The sequence below is a fragment of the Odocoileus virginianus genome, chromosome 31 (assembly GCF_023699985.2).
Source record: "Odocoileus virginianus isolate 20LAN1187 ecotype Illinois chromosome 31, Ovbor_1.2, whole genome shotgun sequence".
Taxonomy (NCBI): Eukaryota; Metazoa; Chordata; class Mammalia; order Artiodactyla; family Cervidae; genus Odocoileus; species Odocoileus virginianus.
Window position 1 is genome coordinate 36,135,425 of NC_069704.1, and position 24,516 is coordinate 36,159,940.

The 24,516-nt window shown below is 48.1% G+C and overlaps 1 protein-coding gene across 2 annotated transcripts in view; it reads right to left on the bottom strand.

Annotated features, from left to right (window-relative positions):
• The window catches only part of PTK2B (protein tyrosine kinase 2 beta), a 133,134-nt gene that overhangs the window by 23,148 nt on the left and 85,470 nt on the right, over positions 1 to 24,516 (bottom strand). For both annotated transcript variants that reach the window (XM_070459622.1, XM_070459621.1), the window contains exons 3-18: positions 12,543 to 12,721; positions 12,342 to 12,429; positions 10,666 to 10,745; positions 8,053 to 8,115; positions 7,602 to 7,656; positions 7,027 to 7,167; positions 6,545 to 6,619; positions 5,827 to 5,928; positions 5,056 to 5,173; positions 4,454 to 4,493; positions 3,767 to 3,813; positions 2,592 to 2,642; positions 1,980 to 2,077; positions 1,178 to 1,262; positions 602 to 702; positions 240 to 355 (exon numbers count right to left, since the gene is read on the bottom strand). In XM_070459622.1, coding sequence (XP_070315723.1) covers positions 240 to 355; positions 602 to 702; positions 1,178 to 1,262; positions 1,980 to 2,077; positions 2,592 to 2,642; positions 3,767 to 3,813; positions 4,454 to 4,493; positions 5,056 to 5,173; positions 5,827 to 5,928; positions 6,545 to 6,619; positions 7,027 to 7,167; positions 7,602 to 7,656; positions 8,053 to 8,115; positions 10,666 to 10,745; positions 12,342 to 12,429; positions 12,543 to 12,721 — 1,439 coding nt within the window. The remainder of the gene's footprint in view (positions 1 to 239; positions 356 to 601; positions 703 to 1,177; positions 1,263 to 1,979; positions 2,078 to 2,591; positions 2,643 to 3,766; positions 3,814 to 4,453; positions 4,494 to 5,055; positions 5,174 to 5,826; positions 5,929 to 6,544; positions 6,620 to 7,026; positions 7,168 to 7,601; positions 7,657 to 8,052; positions 8,116 to 10,665; positions 10,746 to 12,341; positions 12,430 to 12,542; positions 12,722 to 24,516) is intronic.

Here is a 24,516-nt window from a genome sequence, read left to right on the forward strand (position 1 = left end):
AGCAGGGAAGTGATTTCCTGCACCCACAGGGATGCGGGCTACTGAGTTACAGGCAGACACCCCCGATTTCAGATTGCCTTTTCCTAGCAATCCTGGGAGGGACCTCTGGCTGTTGTACTTTTAGAGGAGGACATGGGTCCCAAGAAGGTGCTCAAGCCCACCTAAGTGGGACCAAAGCCAGGCCTTCAATCCTGGTCTGTGCGTGACCCCACCTTCTCCAGGCCCCTCCCCAGCCCCACCTGTGGACACAGTTGATGCTCTCCAGGTAAGCCATGGCCTTGCAGATCTGCAGCGAGTACAGGACAAGAGTGAGCACCTTCAGGATGTTCTTGTTTCGCTCCAGGTAGTGACCCAGCTGCAGGAAAGGGAAGGTGCCCTGAGGATTCTGCCTGGCCTGGGCGTGGAGCTGGGGGTGGGGGAGGCCACACCCAGAATGGCAGCAAAAACTGGCAACTTCCTCTCCAAACAGCCTTGGGGCTGTTTCAGCCGGGACTTAAGGGCCCCTGGCTCTGAATGCATCCTCCCTGGCCACCCCCTCCCCAGGTGTTGCTCCACTGCAGTTCAGCTATCATCACAGGGGTACCTTGGCCCTCCAGCTCACCTCCCCATAGGGGTACAGTTCCATGATGATCCAGGTGGGCTCCTCTTCGATGATGCCAATCAGCTTCACGATGTGTGGGTGGTCCAGGTTCTTCATGATCACTGCAAATGGGAGTGAGAGGGTTAGGGTTAGCAGTTAGGTTTAGGGTTAGGGGTTGGGATTAGGTTTAGGGGTTAGGGTTAGTGTTTAGGGTTATGGTTAGGGATTAGGGTTAGGGTTTGGGCTAGTGTTTAGGTTTAGGGTTAGGATAGGGTTAGCTGTTAGGGTTCTGGTTAGTTGTTATGGTTAGTGGTTAAGTGTTAGGGTTAGGGTGAAGGGTTTGGTTTAGGGGCTAGGGACTAGGGGTTAGGGGTTAAGGGTTGGTGCTCCAGTGCCTCCAAGGTCCAAAGCAAGAATCAAACTCTGCTGGCTGGACCCAAAGTCAGGGGTGCAACCTGTTCCCCCTTGGATGTCAGCTCTGTCCACGGTCTCCCAGACCTCCACTGCAGATGCTTTGACCCCTTTCCACCTCCCGGTCTGCATAGTCCCCAGGCTTTTTTCCAGCCCCTGTGCTGGTGTCTTCACAGGGACACCTACCTGCCTCACTCATGAACTTCTCCTTGTTATCCAGTGTGCAGTCTTTCTTACAGGTCTTCACAGCCACATTGATCACCTCCCCTTTCTGCAATGAGAGTGTGTCCAGGACCCTCAGTCCTGCCCAGAGCTCCCCACCCCGGCGTCCCCAGGAGACAGGTGACGTCTGGGTCTCTGCAAAGCCTGCACTTCCTATCTCTTCCCCTCCTCTCCTCCATAACCCCTTCCTCCTGATCAGGGTACATTTGGACTGGAGAAACGCTGAAGATCAGATCCCTTGAGGTGCTGGCTGTCCAGGTGAGGACATGGAGGCTGGGGGTCCACGTGACCTGCCCAAAGTTAATGGGTGTGTGCAGGTCACATGCAAGGCCATCACTGGACATGGTGTCCAGGTCTTTTTCTCTTTATTGTTGGTTTTTAGAATTTTGCCTTTTCCCCAGGCCTGGTTGAAGAACAAACACAAAGGCAGACTTGTCCAGCCCCATTGGTGGCCTTGGAGCCCACCTTCCCTTTCTCACAATGGCTTCACACGGAGTTTCCCCCTTCACATTCTCCCATAAGTGTCAGTCCCCACCGCTGGGCCCTGTCCCATGCCCCATGGCTGTTGCCTCTCTTCTGATCCCTGCTATTGCTGCCTTCCTGGGAAATGACTTTTGTTTTCATCACTCCCTGTGTATTTCATAAACGCTGCAAAGGCCAAATGTGTGAAGCTCCACGCACCACGGCACACCCTCCCCCAGCACTAGAGTATTTGAGCTCCTTTCTCTGTCTACCGAAGAGCAGAACTTGGGTATCACAAACTCACGTGATTTGTGTAGACACCTTCATAGACTTCCCCAAAAAAGCCTTCACCGAGAATACGATTCAGGACCACATCTTCCCGGGTGATGCCATACTGTGGGCCTGCACAGATGATAAAGCAGACAGTCCTGGGGCACATAAACTGGTTGGCACCCCCTGGGAATTCAAGAATCTACATCCCTGGGGCTGCTGAGTGCCCACATCCCTGGGATTCTGAGTATCCAGAGGCTCTAACACCGGGCTCCGCCCCCTCCAGCCCAGGTGTGACCAGACCTCCCCCACCAACACCTCAGCCAGGAAGCAGGGGCTAGGCTGGGAAAGGGGCTCTAGAAGGTTCCATTGTCTCAGACTTGGGAAAGCTGAGCCCCATGTCCACGCGCTTAGCACACCCCTCCACCACAGACACACCAAAGGTCAATGGTGACGGGATAAAAACCATGATCTCTGCTTTCAAGTCACAGGTGCCTCACTCAGCTGTGTCCCTGGCTGAGACACACGTGGAAGACGACACAGGAAGGAAAGAAAGTCCCCCTGTGATGTCATATATGTCCCCAGATGTCACTTCCCACGGCCCTGGCGGTGGTTGACATGGGGTAGGGGGCGGTCAGGGATCTACCTCCTGATCTTCGCAGGGTCTCGTCGGGGATCTCAGCATAGATGTCTGATTCTGAAATGACAGGAGGACACCCCATGGGCAAGATGCCTTGGGGGGGCACCACCAGGAACCAACTGTGAGACCCCCTCCTGCCCCGCCCGCCACAGGTCAGTGAAACTAAGCTGACATCACTGGGAGGGGCGTGGGGAGGAGCCGGGGGAGAACGGGTTTCCATCCCAGGTATCTGGGTGGCCACAGGGCCCAGGGTCCTCGGCCTGAATCCCTCCTTGCTGCTGCCTGGCTATTATTTAGGGCAAGTTGGTTCATCTCCTTTAATCTGCTTTCCTTTCTGTGAAATGACTATTTCTGGGGAATGTAAATATTAAAGAAAACAATACCTATTATGTATTTAACACTGTCATGAACTGAATGCTTGTGTCCCCTCAAATGCATGTTGAAACCCTGACCCCAGGAGTGGTGGTGGTGTTTGAAGGGGTCTTTGGGAGGTGATTAGGGTTAGATGAGGTCATGAGGGTGGGGCCCCCACAGTGGGATGAGTGTCCTTAGAAGAAGAGAGACCAGAGCTCTCCATCTGTCCAGCACATGAGGACACAGAGAAGGTGGCCGTCTACAAGCCAGGAAGAGAGCCCTCACCAGGGTCCCACCACACTGGCACCCTGATCTTGGACTTCCACCTCCAGAGCTGTCAGAAATCAATGTCTGTTGTTTAAGCCCCCCAGTCTGTGGCTTTTTATGAAGCCTGAGCTGACCAAGTCAAACATGGTGCCCGTACTAGCTGCCTAATACATGTTCGCGCTCACACTCAGTTTAGCAGTTGTGTCCAACTCTTTTCAACCCCATGGACTGTAGCCCGTCAGGCTCCTCTGCCCATGGGATTCTCCAGGCAAGAATATTGGAGTGGGTTGCAGTTTCCTTCTCCAGCGATCTTCCTGACCCAGGGATCGAACCTATGTCTCTTGTGTCTCTTGCATCGGCAGGTCAGTTCTTTACCACTGAGACCCAAGGGAAGCCTCGCCCAATACATGTTAGCTATTATGATATTTCTAGCTGTCACTGAGCAGTCATAGGGGAAGTTCATTTTTCTGTAACTTTGAGGGAATCCTTCGGGATGCCACAAGAGCAGGCAGAAGGGAGGCTCTGGGTGTGGGCAGAGGACAGCCCGTGGGCAGGCTTACCTATGCTGCAGCTTTCTGAAAGGTGCGGCCGCCGAGCTTCCAGGTTTCTACAGGAGGAGAGGACAGTGCAGGAGCCCAGTGAACTCAGAACCTGGCAGTGCCCACCCAGGGCAGCCTCATTCCCCTTCTCTCCCTCCCACCCGGCCTGGAGAAGCAGCCTGTTCTGATGGCGCTAAGCTAGGAGCATGGCCCAGGCCACCAGGAGACAGGAGGGAGGTTTGCTTGCTAAGTCATTTCAGTCGTGTCCCATTCTGCGACCCTATGGACTGTAGCCTGCCAGGCTCCTCTGTCCATGGGATTCTCCAGGCAAGAGTACTGGAGTGGGTTGCCATGCCCTTCTCTAGGGGATCTTCCCCACCCAGGGATTGAACCCATTCTCTTAACACTGGCAGGCAGGTTCTTTACCACTAGCGCCACCTAGGGGGACAGCAGCAATCCCCCCTACCTCCCCCACCCAAGATGGTGCCAGGAGGCTTTAGGGCACAGGAATAACCTCGCACGAATTTACTGGGAGAAATTTACTGGTGAAAAATAACCACTTGTGAAATGCTGGAATTCCAGCATTTTCTCCTGGGGGCCAGAAACTGGAAACCGTGGCGGGGGAGGCCCCCGTTCGGTCTGCCTTCGTAAGGAAGACCCCGGCTGAGGGCGGGGCCGGTTCTCCGCCTCGCGGTTGGTTGTACTCACAGCGTGGGGATCTGGGGCAGACTGTTCCGCTTCTCAGCGTCTGGGGAGAGGAGAGGAAGGAGGGGAGCTGGAACCAGGGCCACAGGGGCCCGGATGGATGACGGACCTCATTGCTTCTACCAGCCGACACACGGGAGACCCCTCCCGCCACGCTATGGCCCCTGAGAGTCGGGGTGGAAGCCGGATAGGCAGTTGCCCTGAACTGGAATCCTTTTAGCAGAAGAAACTCTCAGACTTCCTCTGCCACTGTCACACGTCCCAGCCTGACCCTTGCTTTCTGATTCCATCCCCAAACAGGACGGACCAGCCATGTTCTGGGAACAGCTTTGATTTTCCCAGGGCGACAAACATCTCTCCATCAGAAGCTGCCCCCCGCACCCCGTGCCACCCTCGGTCAGCGGGGCCAGGGCTGTAGCCAAGGGTCTGGGATGGGGTCACAGGGAGTGTCCGGCAGGGCTGGGTGAGCTCCTCCGCACACTTCCAAAGGCTCTTCATTCACATATCCGCCAGTGGTTTAGCTTCTCCTGCTCCTCCCCGGAGGCTTGGCTCGGGTATGCCACCCACTGCCTCTTGGGCCAGGTTACCTTCAAGTGGAAACACACCTTTCTTGGCTCGAATGATGAGAGAGCCCTTGTGCTCTCCTTGCAGCCGGCAGTAACCATCTACGAGGTCAGCCATGTTCTCGGCCTCTGCCAGAGAGGAGGTTTTGATGGACAAGGACTGCAGGGAAGAGACCAGCCAAGGATGAGACCCCAGAGCCTTGGCTAGAGTCAACCCCACGGGACTGCAGGACTCCCAACCATGGCCTGCCTGGACTCCGCCAGCTCTTCTGGGGCTCGGCTTGCATTCCCCATTGCCACCAGGGGGCGCTCTCGTCACCCTGCCCCGCTGACCTTACACTCCAGGAAGGGAATTCCTTTTTCTAACCACTGAGTATATAGCACATGCCTTGTATGCTTGCAGAAATGGAGAGAAGGGAAGAGGGAGGGAGTGGCGCAGAGCACGCGTGGATGAAAGGACAGGCATACGACCTGTTTGTGGTCTGAGGTCTTTCTCATTCTCCCACCTACAACAAGCCCTGGGTTCCCAAGGCGTTGGTTCGGAGTCGCTGTTACTTGTTCACAGTTAGACCTCTGATCTGGACCTTGATTTCTGGTCACTTTACTCCAGCCCTCCTCCAAACTTCCTACAACGTCTTTCTTGACCTTCTAAACAACAGTTTTGCTTCCTGATGTACTTTTCCTTAGTTTGACATCATCCTGCTACCTGGTCTAAGAACTAGATGCCCTTTACTTAACAAGATCCCAGCAGCCAGGGAAGCCCTAGCCAGGCTGGCCTGAGCAGGCATGCCCAATGTTCTCAGAGATGCTCACCTGGGGAGCGCCTTCGATGCCCAGCTGCAGTACCGCCTGGCCCTCCTCCAGAGGGAGGCACCTGATGGACTTGATCTGCTTGAACTCGGCCAGGCAGGTGGGCTGTGGGAAAGGAGGGGTTCCTTCAGACCATCCCATTCCTGGGATTGGGCTAGGAGGATTGATCAGTATGGGGTGGAGGTGGGTGGGGAGTGAGGAAGAACCAGGCATTGGAGTCTTTCGGCAGGGATGAAGAGGGAATCAAAGACCATTCAGGTTAGAAGGATCACCTAGCCCAAGCCCCTTGCCAAAGAAAAAATGAGCCTGGAAAGAGTCAGGGTTTGCCCACACTCATGCCAAGCTGGCGGTAGGGCCAGGGCTGGACCTGGTTCTTCTGACTCCCAGGGACATGATAGCCCCATATGCCATTGAAAAAGCAACTACTATTACCAGAAGAGCAACAGTCATATCCTTCCCTCTTCCCCTCCCCCACCTTAACCACACCTGTCCCCAGCCTCTCTGTGCCAGGGACAGTCCCAGGGATGTAGAGACCCACACTCCCCATGCCGTTATCTCAAATAGTCTCCCCACAGCTGCTGATACCAAGAGCCTCTCTGCTGTCAGCAATGGGGCGAAAGAACCGATGGGACAGGCCAGGATGGGAGGCAGCCAAAAGGGGAAGCACGCTCTGCCTGGAGCTGGGTGGGGCCTGCCCCCTCCCTACCCCATCGCTCTGTACCTTTGCATCTTGACTTGTCAGCTGGCGGATGCCCTTAGGGCCGATGACCAGGTCCACAGTGATGTTCCATCCTTGCTGGAATCAAAGGAGACACAGGCTGTTGCCTCTGCTCTGCCCGCCCGTATTTCAGAGGCTTGAAAACAGCTCACTAGCTAGACACAAGCCATGTCTCCTGGGCCCTCCAGCTCCTTCCACCCTAACCTCCCACCATACAGATCACCCTGCTCCCAACACTCTGCCAGCACTGCCCACCTCCTCCCAGAGTTGGAGCCAAGGTTTCAGCTCCCTTCTGCAAGCAAGTGGCTTAGCATTAGTTGCATTTTCAGATACACTGGGGGAGGTCCTGGTGCTACAGAACCTACAAGCAGCAGGTTGGAGGGTTGTCTTGACCCCCACTCCCACCCTGAGTTGCCCTCGTGGCCTGCTCTCCTGAAAGGCTTGGGATTTGGGTCAGGGGGAGAATGAAGAGAGAGCGGCGTTACAATGAGTTCACAGCGATAGGTCTCCTGGTCAATGTTGGCGAAGCCTGCGAGGGTGTTGAAGAACTTCATGACGCACTCCTCCTCCCGGAGTGAGGCATACTGCTGGAACGTCTGCTGGATCATCTTCCGGAACTGCTTGGGCTGGGCGAGAGGGTCAGGGGTGAGTGGGGCCTGATTCCTTCCCTTAGGATCTCACCGCAGGCCTGCGCGCTGCTGTAGGACAGTCCTTAGGCCTCTGTAGACCGTGAGGGCAGTGGTGATCTCTTACACCTGTGGTCTCAAGGGAGCTCACCATGGCCCTGGGAGGGAGGCAGGGGTGGTAGCATCCCTGGTGTTCAGGTCATAGAGCTAACTGGCCTCTGATGTGGAACTAGAGTAGGGTTTCTTGATTCCCGGACACAGACGGGCCCACGGGATGCATGGAGCAGTCCCAGGTCCAGATGGCCTAAGGCAGCACAGACACCCTGGCTTCCCCAAGGGTCCCCAGCTCCATCCCTTACAGATCTAATCCTTGGGGGACATAAGGGAGACACGAAGGGAGTCTTTCTGGGCTTTTCATCCACTGGTTTCCTCACCTTTAAGTTTTCCTGCATTTGCTTTGGGAAAAACAGGTCCAGGCCCACTTCTTTCCTGAAAGTAAGGGGGGAAAAGCAGCATTTGAGTCCCCTTTGGTGGCTCAAATGGTAAGGAACTTTCTGTGTTGCGGGAGCCCCAGTTTCGATCCCGAGGTCAGGAAGATCCCCTGGAAAAAGGAATGGTAACCCACTCCAGTATTCTTGCCTGGAGAATTCCATGGACAGAGGAGCCTGGTGGGCTACCGTCCATGGGGTTGCAAAGAACTGGAGAAGACTGAGTGACTAATACTTTCTGTATCCGCAGCTCAGGACTTCGGGCCGATCAGGGAAAGATGAACACAGCAGGGAGGTGGCCCTTGCCTGGCTCTGGTCTGGGGGGGTTGTGTGGGAGGGGAGCAAAAGGAACAGGAGGAGGAGGGGAGGAGAGGCTGCAGCCAGTCCCAGAACTTACTCCAGGAGCTCGAAGTTGGACTTTTTGTCGAGTGCGTTGTGGGGCATGTCCTTGAAGAACCGCCTGCAGAGAGAGAAGCCATGGGGAACGGGGCCATCAGAGCTGGGCCACCCAATGCCCACATGTTGGCCCAGAAGCACCCTCCCCTGCCGGATGTGGGAACCACTGGGAGGGAGAAGGAAGGAGAGGCGAAACATTCAGTATTTAGAAAACTATGAATTTTAGAAAACCCACAAATTTCCTTCCTAGGAAAGACTCCAGCTGTACTCCGGGATGTCCACCTCTGGCTTATGCAGTTGGTGGGCAGAGGAGGAGGACAGGGTTCTACCAGTGGTCTCTAAAAATAAATGACCCAAGGCAGCCAACACTCGACCTATAGCTGAGGAACACCGATACCCACCTTTGAGGTTCTGTGTTCCCTTTGTGACTTTCTTTCCCCTCATTTGCTACCTCTGAAAATCTACGTGTATGCATGCAAATAATTATAAAATATAGTACACAGAAACACTTTAGCATTTATGGAGCAGAAGAAAATAAAACAAATCCATAATACTACCACCTGGGGTGACATCTATTAAATTTTTTTTTTAATCTTAATGTCCCAGATTTTTCTCTATGTGACTTTATTTTTTTTTCCATTTATTTTTATCAGTTGGAGGCTAACTACTTTACAACATTGTAGTGGTTTTTGCCATACATTGACATAAATCAGCCATGGATTTACATGTGCAATTAAATTTTTATACATATTCTTTAAGTTTGATTTTTTTCCTTTAAAATGTATGTCTTCATGGAGATTTTAATGTATTACTTATTTATAATAATTGTTTATGTGGAGACAATACTATTTGTCTTATCTTCCCTTCCCTGTTTGGATCATGTGTCTAGTAATTTCTTCAACTGTTGCAGACATTGCCCCACTCCTGATCATACATTAGTAACTCAGTGTTGCTCTAACCCAGGTGTCCTTGCGCACATCTGGGAATAGTTTTATGCTGCTGATACCATAAGCAGAGAAGGGCAAGTAACTTAGGATTCATAAGCAATAAATTTACAAAATTCACAGTGTTTAGGAAAAAGTATGGTTAGACCTTCATCTCACACTTTATTCTAAATATTTATTCTAGATAGATTAAAGGGAAAATGTTAATAATGAAGTTATTTTAAAAACTAGAAGAAAAGCTAGGGAAATATTCTCAAATCATGGCACTGAGAAGAATATCTAAAGCATGAAGTCACAGAAGAGATCTACAATAAAAACTTAAAACATGTAGTGCTATGTCCTTAACAATTTTTAATAAACAGTATTTTTGAACATATTGTCAATATAGATAAGTAGTAATAATTATGGTCTCAGTTTTAGAGGAAAAAAATGCATTGGAAAAAACCTAACTTGGAGCTACTCTGCTAATGGAGGTTATCTCTGGTTAATGGAATTTCAAATGATTTTAGTCATTTCTTCTCCTTCCCTACATGTTCCAAATACTCCACATTGTACAAGGCAGTGTGGCCATCCACAACACCCCCTGGGCTGGGTGAGCTGCAAAAAAATGTACTTCCAGGTAACTGACCATATTGGCATGCTGCATGCAGTTAAGTAACTCTACAAAATAAATGTCAGTGCGTGTCTACCAGCAAAGAGGTCTTTAGATCTTTCACAGTTACCCAATCATTCAAATTCATACTGTGCCCTCACTGTGTGCCAGGAGAAGGCGGCACCAACCCTGAGTTCAAGGATTTGATGGATTTCAGACGAGGGCACATGAACCACTTGGCATCTGACAGAGTGGTGCATACACACGGCCTTGTAGCCAATCCACGCAGGGAAGGGTAGGTGGGGTGGGCCTGGGGAATGGGAGGCTTTGAGACGGAGAGACCCTTGAGTGGGCACTGAAGGAAGAGCCCAGGGCCACACTGCTTGTTATCAAGGTGTGCATCACAGGCGTGCTCGGAGGTTTTCTATGAATGTTGAGGGACAGCGAACAACCTTGGGGGCTTCCTTGGGGGCTCAGTGGTAAAGAATTTGTCTGCAATGCAGGAGATGCAGGTTTAGTCCCTGGGTTGGGAAGATCTCCTGGAGGAGGAAATGGCAACCCACTCCAGCATTCTTGCCTGGAGAATCCTACGGACATTGGAGCCTGGTGGGCTACAGTCTGTGGGGTCGCAGAGTCAGACACGACTGAGTGTCTGAGCTGGATGATTTACTAACTCTGTACACATCTATTGGCATCTACTGGAGCTGGGGATACAGCAGTGAGCAACACAGATGGAATTGAGTATCTCCCATTCGAGTATCTCCCAGAAGCTTGCCTACTGTTCAGAGGAACGTTTACTGGATCACCTGGATGGCAGGTAGACAGAAGAAGCCGGAGCCTGGAGGCAAGAGCAGTGGCAGCGAAAGGCAGACAGGGGACACCGACCAGAGAGAGGGCTGGCGCCTCTCTTCCCAGGGCCAGACAGTGAGCACCTCGGGGCCTTACCGTCTGTCCACCACCACTTGTCCCCTTCCGGCTCTCGCATTCCCGCCCTGGAGGAGAGTCCAAGCTGGCCGAGAGCCCAGTGGAGGAGGGAAGGAGCAGGCACTCTCCCTGGAGTGGCCCGGAGGCCACCTACCTGAGCTCCAGACAGCCCAGCTGCAGGGCCATCCCTTCGCTGACCTTGCTGGCATAGCGCTGCATGTAGTCGTTCCGGAGCTGGCAGGGAGAAAGGCCACGGTTCAGACTCCCGCCCTCGCTCCCCATTTCCCTGAGATGAACAGAGGCCCCAGGAGGTGGAGGGGGCTTTGAACACCATCCTGCTGCCCTGAGTGGTCTCTCATCCCTCCCCTGACAAATGCACAACTGCATAGCAGGACGGGGAGGTGCCCTGGGTAGTGCTGACTGTGCTCCCACAGGCGCGATCGAGTTTTTGAAGCACTTTCATAGCACTTTTTTTTCAAGGGTCCACAAGGCAGGAAGTTCAGGTTCCCCTCTCCCACCCCTCACTTTGGAGATAAAAAAACTGGGAATGGGGGGAGGAGGTCGTCATTTATTCTGGCTTCCCGATGGCTCAGCAGTAAAGAATCCTGCAGTGAAGCAGACACAGATGAGGGTTTGACCCCTGGGTTGGGAAGATCCCCTGGAGGAGGGCATGGCAACCCACTCCAGTATTCTAGCCTGGAGAGATGAGAGGAGCCTGGCGGACTACAGTCCTTGGGTTTGCAAAGAGGTGGACACGACTGAGCGACAGCATACATGCATGCGATAATTTACCCAAAGCCTTGTTGGTAAGTAGTGACGGATGTCACTCAAGATACAAGAAAAGTCTGGCTTGGCCACTAGAGGACCAGGAAGGAGATGGAGCCTGGGGCAAAGGCCAGACAGAAAACAGCCGCGGCGGCTCTTGTGCATGCGGTGCTTATTCCCCGCCACGTCTGTGCTGGGCACCTCAGGGGCACTGCAGCCAGGAGTGTGGTGAGCTCCAAACAGCTCACGGAAGTCAGCTATTAAGTTTTCCAAAATTTTGTGAGCTGCTTGATATGTTAGTCTTTTGAAATGAGGCCAAGATGGGAGAACTTGATTTAGTTTAGTTGCTAAGTTGTGTTTGACTCTTGTGACGCCACAGACTGTAGCCCATCAGGTTCCCCTGTCCATGGTATTTCCCAGGTAAGAATACTGGAGTAGATTGCCATTTCCTTTTACAGGGGATGTTCTGGACCCTGGGATCGGACCCAGGTCTCCTGCATTGCAGGTGGATTCGTTACTGCCTGAGCTACCAGGGGTTATTTACAAACACGGAGATTGGCAAGCACTACAAATCAGAGAGTTGGTTTACCAGTACACTGCTAGTACTATCGTTAGGTCTTCATGGCAGCCCAGTAATGTACGTATTCTTCTTATCACCCCCTTTTTATAGAAGAGGAAACAAGCTCATGCAGGTAAATTAGGTCCCCAGGGGTTTCAGGCTGGAACGTGGCAAAACTGGGCTAGAAACCAGGTGTGTCAGACAGCCGCGCCTGTGTGCTATGATTGCTTCCCTTCTCTTTGGACTTGCTCTGCCTGCTTCCCCAGCCAGGTCTTCTGGGCAGTAGATAGCCACCAGGAAAATCCAAGAGGCCCTGTGCCTATGGGGAGGGGTCATTCTGCCCTCAGGTGTGAGGGAAGCAGGTTTGGATAGCTGACCAGGGACCAAGGAATGTCCCCGAGAGAAGTTTCCTGAATGGGACCTTCAAAATGCAAGCCTTGTCTTTCCATCTTCCCAGGAGAGGATGGTCATAGGACCCAGGGGACCGGAAGATAAAATACTTCTACCTGTTGGTAAAAATAAAGCAGCGTGGTCCTGTCTTCTTTCAGGCTCTCCATGAAGTCTTCTGGCAGGTAGCGGATTTGAAGGTCATACCTGGGACAAGAAGTTCAGTCTCTCTGGTTGACAGAGGGAAGCTGGTCCTACCAGGGGCTGCCTACTCCTCATCTCCCCCTGCCCCATTTCAGAACCTGCGGCTCCTCTCTTACCTCCACTCGGCTTCCACGTGCAGACACTCATACTTGTCCTGCACCTCCCCCACCGTCATCAGCGGGTGCAGCCAGTGGATCTCGTCTGACTTCATGTGCTTCAGCCTCAGCCCATAGCAGTCAGCCAGCTGGATGTTGGGCCCGATCCGCCCGCTCAGCAGGATGGAGGCGATGACATCCTACAGAGGAGAAGAGAGAGGGCTTGACTCAGGGGTATGCCCTTCTGGGCTCCCACAGTCCTCACAGAGCCCCGGAGGTGTGATTCTCTAGGGTGGGATTCTGACTTAAACGCTTTATTCGTCTCTGATTCACCATCACTTAGTGTAAGGCTTGGTACACAGGAGGCTCTGTGTGATGGACGAACAAGTTTGCAAAATCAGACAGGGAAGGAGGAACTGAGAGGAGAAGCAAAGGAGAAAATGCAGTGAGCAAAGAGCATGGATTCCACGCTTATGCATTTCATTCCAACCCAACCAAGCCATAACTACCGAGCACTGACCAGGTAAGAAGCACCCTCTGAATGGCTTCCAATTTAGCCAGCATTACCAAGCCTCTGCAGCAGGCATTTCTGGGAACTGTGCACACATTATTTCACCGAATCTGTGCAACACAAGGGGGCGGGTGTTACATCCCCATTTGGCTGATGGGGAAACTTATGGAGATCACAGGGGCTTCCGTGATAGCTCAGTTGGTAAAGAATCCATCTGCAATGCAGGAGACCCAGGTTCAATGCCTGGGTGGGGAAGATCCCCTGGAGAAGGGATAGGCTACCCAGTCCAGTATTCTTGGGCTTCCCTTGTAGCTCAGCTGGTAAAGAATCCGCCTGCAATGCGGGAGAGCTGGGTTTGATCCCTGGGTTGGGAAGATCCCCCAGACAAAGGAAAGGCTACCCACTCCAGTATTCTGGCCTGGAGAATTCCATGTACTATATAGTCCACGGGGTTGCAAAGAGTCAGACACAACTGGGAGACTTTCACTTCACTTCACTTTAATGGAGATCACACAGCTCATGGCATTAAGCTGGAATATGGACTCTGAACCCTGGACTCTGAGGACTAGTACTAGATCAAGTTGCTTCATGGAAAGGTAGGCTGGGTAAGATAGAAGGGAAGGACTTATATTAGGGATTAATTGGCACCATTTCTGCACAAGAAGCATGGCCACCAGAAACAGAGTATTGACAAAATTTAGGTGCCCTCTGTATTCCTGCTTTCTTGATCAGAAGCCAGCCCACCCCACAGCCTGATGCCATAGCTTCCTGGCCTGGAGCCTGAGTTGGATTAAGAGGCCCATTGACAGCAGCCTGGAAAACCACCATCTATAAAGTCCTGTCTAGTTCTGAAATCACATTGGTTCCACTTTAATTCAGGTTTCTCATGGAGTTCCACACATAATTGGTTAATCAAGCCCACTCCTGATGGAGTAAAAAGTACTCTAAAGGCAAATGAAAAAACTCACAAGCACTAATCAATCTCTGTTGAGTATCTTTGTAGTACATACCACCCAGTCTGAGACCCCTGTGAATATTGAAAACTTCAAATATATATGAAGAAGACAGAAGTCAGTAGATTAGTATAATAAATCCCCATGTATACCCCACCCATCTTCAACAGTTACTAACATTTTGCCATTTTTACTTCTTCTATACCACCACCATCTACTACTTAACCACCACTCAACTATCGTCAATTTTTACAGTTCTTCTTTCACAGTGAAATTCATATTAATTTAAAGACACAAAGTTTAGCTACATAGTTTGACACATGAACACACCTGTGCAACCCACATACCAATTAAGATATTTCCAGATCTCCAGAAAGTTCCCTCATATCCCTTTTCAGTCAACTTTCATGGCACATTCCTACTTCTGGTTCTAGGCAACAATTTTTTCCTCCCACTTTTACTTAGTTTTGCCTGTTGTTGAACTTCATATAATTGGAATCATTTCGTATATATTATTCATCCTCCTGTTGCTAAATACCTAGGTTATTTCTCATTTTTGGCTATTGTAAATAAAATTACTATGAGCATTAATGTATAAGTCTTTTTGAGTATGTGTGTTGTCATTTCCTCTGGACAAATACCTAGGAGAGAAATGACTGGGTCAAAGGTAGATGAACTTTATAAGTGATCGCCATGATGATTCCATTTTATATATATATATTATGACATATGAGATGTCTATCACACTACATCCTCTCCAACTTTTGGTGTTATAAATGTTTTTAACATTAGACATTTTAGTGAGTATGCATAGTATCCCATTGTGCTTTTAATTTGCATTTCCCTGAAGACTAACAATATTGAGTACTCTTCCATCTGCTTATAACCATTGATATATCTTCCTTTGTGAGGTACTCATTCAAATTCGTTGTCCATTGTGTGTGTATGTTTACTGATTGTAGGAGGTCCTTATACAATCTAGATAAAAGTACTTTGCATATGTCTTATGAATATTTTCTCTAGATCTGTACTGTGAAAGAAATTGAAAGTGAAAATCACTCAGTCATGTCTGACTCTGCGATCCCTTGAACTGTAGCCTGCCAGGCTCCTCTGTCCATGAAGTTCTCTAGCTCAGAATACTGGAGTAGGTAGCCATTCCCTTCTCCAGGGGATCCTCCCAACCCAGGGATCAAACCCAGGACTCCCACATTGCAGGTGGATTCTTTACCAGCTGAGCCACCAGGGAAGCCCAGGAACACTGGAGTGGGTAGCTTATCCCTTCCCCAGGGGATCTTGCCAGACCCAGGAATCGAACCAGGGTCTCCTGCATTGCAGGTGGATTCTTTATCAGCGGCGCCACCAGGGAAGCCCAGATCTGTACTGTGCCTAGTATTTATTTCCTTAACAGTATCTTTCAATAAAGTCTCATTTACCCAAATATTCTTTTATGGTCAGTGCTTTTTGCATCTTAAGAAATCTTTGCCTGTCTCCAAATCATGAATATATTCTCCTGTTTTCTTGTATAAACTTCATAGCTTTAGGACTTCCCTGGTGGTCCAGTGGCCAATGCAGGGGTCATGGGGTCGATCCCTGGTCTGGAAAGATTCCATGTGCAGGGGGACACTAAACCTGCGTGCCACAACTATTGGAGTCCTCATTCCCTGGAGCCCATGCTCAATGAGAGAAAACTGCAGACTGCAGCTAGAGAGGAACCCCTGCTCCCCAAACCCAGGAAAAGGCCGCACGCAGCAACCAAGACTTGATGCAGCCAAAAATTAATTGATTTTAAAAAGGTTATAAAACAAAAACATCATGGTTTTAGCTTTTACCTTTGTCTCTGTGATTGAGCTTGAGTTAACCCTTGTGTCTGGCGTGAAGTAGGGGTCAAATAAATTTTTTTTATCATAAAGATCTATGGTTATTCAGCATTGGCTGTTGATTTTCATTTCCTAATCGAATTGTTTTGCTGTCTTTGTCAAAATCAGCTGGCCATATAAATTCTGGGCTCTCAGTTCTGTTCTATTGATTTCTGCCTGCACTATGCCAGTGCTACTCTGTCTGCATTACTGTAGCTTTAGATAAGATCTTTAAAATTTTTACTTATTTATTTAACTTAGTTTGGTGTGCTGGGTCTTCATTGCTGCACACTGGCTTTCTCTAGCTGCAGTGAGTGGGGGGTCCTCCCTAGTAGCAGTACGTGGGTTTCTGTTTGTGGTGTCTTTTCCTAGTTTTGGAGTAGGAGCTCTAGGTACCTGTGCTTCAGTAGTCACCATGGGCAGACTTAGTGGTGCCAAGGCATGTGAGATCTTAGTTCCCAGACCAGGGATCGAACCTGTGTCTCCTGCATTGGCAGGCAGACCAGAGAACCAGTGAACCACCAAACCACCATTCTTTTTCTTTTTTTAACAATAAAAAGAAATAATTTATTTACTATGAACAAATTACAATTATTATTCATCTTTCATATTAGTGGAGACATTTATTAAACCACCATTCTTAACCAGTGAACCTCCAGGGACGTCCCTAGAGGAGATCTTGAAGTCAAACAGCATAAGCCTTCCGCCATTTCCTCCCGAAGATTATTGTGCTATTCTGGGTCTCTGCATCTCCATATGCATTTTTGAATCAGTTTGTCACTTTCTATTTAAAATATCTTCTGAATTATGATTGAGATTGTGTTACATCTATAGCTTAGCGAGGGAGAACTGGCATCTTAACAGCATGGAGTCTTCCAAACCTCACACATGGTATATCTCTCCACTTATTTTGCTTGTCTTTCATGTTTGCCAGCAATAATTTGTAGTTTCCAGTGTATAGGTTTTACAGGTCTTTTGTTAAATTTATTCCTAATTTTAACAATTAGGACTGATGCTGAAACTCCAATACTTTGACCACCTGATGTAAAGAGATGATTCATTGGAAAAGACCCTGATGCTGGGAAAGATTGAGGGCAGGAGGAGAAGGGGATGACAGAGGATGAGATTGTTGAGTGGAATCACTGACTCAGTGAACACGAGTTTGAGCAAACTCCGGGAGATAGTGAAGGACAGGGAAGCCTGGCATGTTGCAGTCCATGGGGTCACAAAGAGTTGGACACGACTTAGCAACCAAACACAACAACATGGTTTGAAAGAGAAAGGTCTGTTTACTGAGAGAACCTAGGACCAACGACACCCTGATAGTCAGTTGGATACCAAACACCCAGTCTTACTTTCCAAATACCCTTCTGTACTAAACAGATCTAGGATTCCTTGGAGAAATACTGATTCCCCGGCTGGGGCAAAGAAGGTATGAGATGAGCCTGGAATACCTTTTTGTACTAGAGAAAAAGGAAGTGTTTAGAGAATGTTGGGGGACACATAACAAGGAACCAGTATCAGCTTAAAGGGACAGGGGCAAGCCAAGTCTGGGAGGACATAAGCATTAAAGTCTATCATGGTGGAGTGTGTCCACAGAATAAAACAGAATCTAGGACAGATAAGTAAATAAATGGGGGAGAAGAGGATGCTTTTCTTTAGAGTAGAATACTAACTAGGAAATGTAGAAGAGAGGATGGAAATAGAAAATCACTGCCAACAAACCCAGTGTTGGTTAGTTCAGGCATGATTCATCAATGGAAGATAAGGCTGGAGGGCAGAGGATACTGACATAGTCTGAGTGCATCTCCTTTCAGATACTAATCAAATACAAAGGAAAACCTGGCAGACACGAATGACCAGGTCAACAAAGATAACTTCACCAGTGCTAGAACATGGTAAAGAGGACATGCCTCCCACCCTGATACACTGAGATGGGTACAGGACATCATTTCTGTGCCATCTCTGCTCTGAGTTCATGATGAGTCTAGGCACGGACCTGGGTGAGTGGTCTCCTCAGAGACTGATAGATGGAATAAAGGGCTTAACTCTCTCAGACTGAGAAACTCTTTCAGATTGGAGGAGACCAGAGAGATATGACAATCAAATGCAATGTGTGTTCCTGGACCAGTCAGGAAAAAATGGATATTTTAGGCCCAGCTGGTGAAATTTGAATGGGTTCTATGGTTAGGGCTTCCCTGGTGGCTCAGTAGTAAAGGATTCACCTGCCAACACAGGAGACATGGGTTCGATCCCTGGGTCAGGAAGATCCCCTGGAAAAGGAAATAGCAACCCGTTCAAGTATTCTTGCCTGGAGAATCCCATGGATAGAGGAGCCTGGTGGGTTACATTCCATGGGGCCACAAAGAGTAGGACATGGCTTAGCAACTGAACAACAAATGGTTTAGATGGTAGTGGTGATTGTAGCAATGGTGATTTCCCACTTTAGATGGCCACAATTCTGTAGAAGAGTGTCCTTGTGTGGGAGAAATAAACACTGAAGTCTTTTCAGTGATGGAGCAGTATTGCTGCAACTTGCTTTCAAATACCTCAGAGAGAAAATAAAGATAGTGGGCATAGTGTATGCATGTTTATGAAGAGATAGAGCCGCTACATATGGAAAATGATGCATTTAAATGATTGGGAAATCTGGGTGTAGGTGATATGGGACTTCAGACATGTCTTTCAACTTTTTCATAAGTTTTAAATAATTTCAAAATGAAGAGAGTCTCTGGTAATGGAGATTCCCAGCCGTATAAGAATTAAAGGCACCATATCAAATGGACTAATAGAATTTCTGCCCAGCTGGACAGGGGCCTTGCATCCAGCTTCTCTTCCACTCAGAGTCTCTGAGAGGAACCAGACTGTATCCACTCTTCGCTCTGTGGTTTGTAAAACTCTCCAGGGCATAACTGGTGCAAACTTTTTTCCCCTAGGTTTCCTTCTAAAACACAACCAACTTCTATCATAGGGATGTTGGGAAAAGGTTAACTCTAGATCCTTATAGTGGAAATTCATTAAGAGACTCTTCATCCAACAGATTTTCACAGGAAGATGGATCTCAGCTTCAGGTAAGGGAGAGTATGAAGTGTACTATTCGGGAGGCTGCCTGGTACTGAGCAGGCTTTTACCAGAAGGCATTCTTTCTAGAGGAGGAAACCTGAAGCTCCTGAAGCTTCACCAAATGGTTACTCCACCCACCATCACTATCACCCCTCTAGGTACTGATAGAAGGATATTGTACACAAAAGAACTTGGCTTCTCTTTGTCCTTGCTTCTGGGAAGGGAGCCTCTGAACCCCTGAAATTTCCTAAGTATCACTTAGAGTATCTTTATTGTTCCTGGTGGGTTCCTTGGACTGAGGTTTATGCTGATGAAGTGATTCACAGTGGGCCCCTGAAAAGTCTCATGATGGGGGCTGGCCTTGTTGGAAAAACCAACCATGTCATTAGAGGTTTAGAGCTTTGAATCACATGATATTAGCCTGGCTGAGGAGGAGGAGGTGGAAGGCTGGAAGATCGAATCAAATAGATAAGGAAAATGTGATACATAAATACAATGGAATATTACTCAGACATTAAAAGGAGTGGAATAATGCCATTTGCAGGAACATGGACAGACCTGGAGATTGTCATACTCAGAGAAGTAAGTCAGATAGAGAAACAGAAATATAATATGATATCCCTTATATGCAGACTCTAAAAAGAAATGATATAAATGGATTTATTTATTTACAAAACAGAAATAGACTTGAAGATTTTAAAAACGAACTTGTGGTTGCCAAGGGGAAGGATGGGGGGATGGGACAGTTAGAGAGTTTGGGATGGACATGTACATACTGCTATATTTAAAATGCATAACCCACAAGGACCTAGTATATAGCACAGGGAACTCTGCTCAATGTTATGTGACAGCCTGGCTTGGGGGAGAATGGATACATGTATACATACAGCTGAGTCCCTTCACTGGTCACCTGAAATGTACAACATTGTTAATCGGCTCTACCCCACTAGAAAATAAAAACTTTAAAAGTAAAATAAATAAAAAAGAAGACACTTCTATTCATGGGGTGGAAGGGAGAAAGTGGCTTAAGGGGAGGGGGGCCCTAGAATGAATTGGGGAATCAATTTAAACGAAAAAACCCGAGGTTTGACATGATCTCACCATGGAGGCTTCTGCATCAGCCCCGCTGCCCCCCCCTCCCCCTTCACTGCCTCCTCTCTCATATCCACACAGCTTCTGGTCCAAATGGTGCGAGCAGCAGTATCAGCCCTCTGCCCACAGCTCATAAACTGTCATTAATGAGTTCCATATTTCTTTCTCTATGAATAAATCACTTTGAAAAACAATAGTATAGGATGTTTACCTACTCACGAAATTGCCATATGTAACACGATAGAAAAGGGTTGGGGGGGAGGTGTCTTAATTTTATCAATTGTTATTGAGCTAAGCCCAGGATTCTTTTTTTTTTTTTTTTTTTTGCTACAAGAAAATCTTTCCTTTTGCCCATGTGAGGGCTACTGAAAGGCAGGCCCCCAATCAGCCCATGGCTCACAGCTTCAGATGTGCAAACAGTGGGATTTCTGTGGCTTTTCCTCCAATACATAAAAGTAGTGGCTTTGTCAACCAGTGTGAAGACCTCAAACTGTCTTCACCTCTCTCCCTGTTCTCTGGCATCTCCTCTTATGGGTCAGAAACAAACAAGGGGCATATGTCTATCCCCATGCCCAGGATAATTTAGTTCTAAAGAAAAAAAGATCACCCGAGCAACTAATTCCTCAATCCATTTTCTTGCTCTTTTGTTGAGTCGAGTCACATATTTTTCCATCTGAAATTCATTTTTTTTCCATTTATTTTTATTAGTTGGAGGCTAATTACTTTACAATATTGTAGTGGTTTTTGTCATACATTGACATGAATCAGCCATGGATTTACATGTATTCCCCGTCCCGATCCCCCCTCCCACCTCATAGTGTGAGGGCTCAGACAGTAAGGAATCTGCCTGCAATGCAGAAGACCTGGGCTCAATCCCTGGTTGGGAAGATTGCCTTTAGAAGGGAATGGCAACCCACTCCAGTATTCTTGCCTAGAGAATCCTATGGACAGAGGATCCTGGGGGGCTATAATCCAGGGGCTCGGAAAGAGTCGGACATGGCCAGGAACTAAACCACCATGCCTCATGTTACACTCCATACTGGGTGACTGGTCACTGTGGGGGTTTCAAGCCCCTGTCCTTTCACACCCAGCAGAGCTGTCCTATCCCGGCTCCTGTGCCCCCGTGACATGTCCTGTCACAGCCCAACTCTTTTCTCTGCCCAGTCCTGTTTTTTTTATCACTCGCTCCAGGTGAGGTTCATGGGCATGCTCACTGCTGCTTCCTGCCTGCAAAGATCAATAGGGTCTGATTTCTGGGAACCCAACTGAGGCTCTGGCCTTCTTTTGCTTTCCAGGCTTGATCTAACTCACTCTCCTTACTTCTTACTCTTTGGCTTATGAAAACAAAATGATGGAACATAGGCACTTCCTTGGTGGTCCATAGTTAAGACATCATCTTCCAATGCACAGGGTTTGGATTTCATCCCTGGTCAGGGAGCTAAGATCCCACATGCCTCTTGGCCAAAAAACCAAAACGTAAAACAGAAACAATATGGTCCATATTTTAAAAAAATCTTTAAAAAATAATAGAAATTAAAATTTTAATAACTTGAAACTTTGGTTTTATAAAGTCCTGCTTAAATTGTACTTTAAAAGTTACCCCTTTGAGATGAACGGCACATTTAGGGAGGTGACTTTTGTTACTGGGTCCTCATTTTCTAGACAATAAGATCCAGACTCTTTAACATGAGGCATGAAAGGCCCTCCAGAATTTTCCTCTGTGTGTTTTTTCCAGATCATCTCCCATGCTGACACACAATGGATTCTAAGCACCTGCCATCTCCCAGTATTACTCTCCATGCCCAGGAGGCTCTTCCCCCCTGGAGGATGCCCGGTCCCCTCTCCTTCTGTCCTCTCCTGATTGAGCTGCATCAAAGCAGTCCCATCAAAGCAGTCAGTCCTAAAGGAAATCAACCATGAATATTCATTGGAAGAACTGAAGCTGAAGATCCAATACTTTGGCCATCTGATTCGAAGAGCCGACTCATTGGAAAAGACCTTGATGCTGGGAAAGATGGAAGGCCAAAGGAGAAAGGGACAGCAGAGAATGAGATGGTTAGAGAGCATCACCAACGAAATGGACATGAATTGGAGCAAACTCCTGGAGATAGTGAAGGACAGTAAAGCCTGTTGCAAAGAGTCAGACAGGACTCAGCAACTGAACAATAACAACAAGCTTTCTGATGTCCCCTGGGAAGGCTTCCTGAGCTATCTTGATGGTTTGTTTCATCCTTGGGTTCCCAAAGAAGATGCTGTTGGGCTTCCCTTGGTGGCTCAGATGGTAAAGAATCTGCCTGCAATGCAGAATGCGGGAGACCTGGGTTTGATCTCTGGGTTGGGAAGATCCCCTGGAGAATAGCTATCTATTCCAGTATTCTGGCCTAGAGAATTCCACGGACAGAGGAGCCTGGAAGACTATAGCTCATGGGATTGCAAAGAGTTGGACACGACTGAGTGATTTTCACTTTCATTTTTTTTTTTTCAAGTTGCTGTTATGGGTTGAATTTCCCACCCTCCCCACTGGGATATGTTGAAATCCGAACTGCCAGACCTTAGAACATGACCTTATTTGGAAGCAAGGTCTTTAGAGAATAATCAACTTAAAATGAAGTAGCTAGAGTGGACCTTAATCCAATATGACTGGTGTCTTTATAAAAAAGGGAAATTCAGATGCAATGGGAGTTATACACCCAGGAAGGATGCCATGTGAAGATAGGGGATCTTGTTGCAGAAACCAGTAATCGAGAAATCAAGCACCACACTCGGAAAGTTGGAGAACTCAGGTTTATTAGGCCAGCGGGCCCAGAGGAGTTAACACTCTAAGCTCTGAGCCCCAAACAAAGGGGTTATGGAGTTTTTATAGACAGACTATAGTGGGCAACACTAGCTGCTAATAGGCTGGTTTAAACTAAGGGGCTTTGTGCACTGGAACAGCAGTTAAGATGGGGAAGGGGATGCCTGACCTTTACACAGACAGGCACGATGAAGCAGGCTTGCAGGGGCTTGCAAAAAGCAGCACAAGGGTGAGTGAGATAAGCTCCAGTTCCTAGTATTGTGAGTCCCCACTTTCTGAGACTATATGACATAGGTGACCCAGACTTTGCAAGGAGCAAGCTGAGTTACAGAGGCAGAAGGAGCAGGAGGTTATGTAAAATTTTAACTTTTCCTTTTCATTCTGAGTGATACTTCTGCAAGCCCGGGACTGGTAATGGTTGCTAGGAACCCACCCAAGGTGAGGAAGATGCAAGGGAACATTGTTCTCTTACAGGTTTCTGAGGGAGCATGGCCCTACCAACAACTTGACCTTGGACTTCTAGCCTCCAGATCTGTGATAAAAATGAATTTTTGTTGTTTTGACTCACCCCACTTGTGTTGCTTTGTTAGAGAAGCCAGAAGAAATGAATACAGACATTCACCAATTAGAACTAAGACAATGGTTGATATTTGTCTTTCTAACCTTTCAAATGCAAGGTCGGAAGCCAAACCTCACATACAATATTATCCTCTTGACAAGCCCAGTGGCTTGGCCCACAGGAGAGTCTCAAATACTTCAGGGATGAATGAATGAGTAAATGAATAGAAGCCAGCTCTCTGGATAACAAGTCAGGGTTATGAGAGACAGTGACCCACATTAAAAAATGTTCAAGAGATCAAGAGTGTGGTGACTAATGACATCACCAAGACTTTGGCATCTACTGGATCCAGCAAGACCGTGCAGTAGGCCATGACTAGGTTACCGACCCTCCACTTCCTCATCTGAAAAATGGGGAGAATACCTCTTTCATTGTGAGATTTTTGGATGGGATTAGATAAGATAACATGTGGTATAAATATAAGGAGCAGACATAAAATTATAAACATGTAACACTGTCTCTTTTCCACCTTCTAAGGAGGTTTCCATGTACCACTCAACTCTTGAACTTAGGTAGCATGAACTTCGTAATGGGGAGCATGAAGCAATGCAGTTGAATTTGAATTATACACTGGAAGAAGCAAAGAGTTGACTGTGCGTGTGTGTGCTAAGTCGCTTCAGTTGTGTATGACTCTTTGCAACCCCATGGATGGTAACCCACCAGGCTCCTCTGTCTATGGGATTCTCCAGGCAAGAATTCTGGAGTGGGTTGGCATGCCCTCCTCCAGAGGATCTTCCTGACCCAAAGATGGAACCAGTGTCTCTTACATCTCCTGCATCGGCAGGCGAGTTCTTTACCAGTAGTACCACCTGGGAAGCCAAAGAGTTGACTAAGGGAAGAAAAAGAAGGGATTTTGCCATGAGCAGTAGAGGGAAGCAAGACAAGAGCCTTCATGGGCTGGATTTCAGGAATTTTTTTAAAAAATGCAAGTAAAGATATTTTTGGTCAGCAGTCAACCCGATTGGATATTAAGACATGGCTATAAAAATGTTAAGAAATGTTGCTATTTTTCTTAAAAGTGACCCCTCAATGATATTTCCCTCAATGATTTCTAATTATGTTTAGATAGCAGACTAATAATTTTTTGGAATGTGATACTACTAAGAT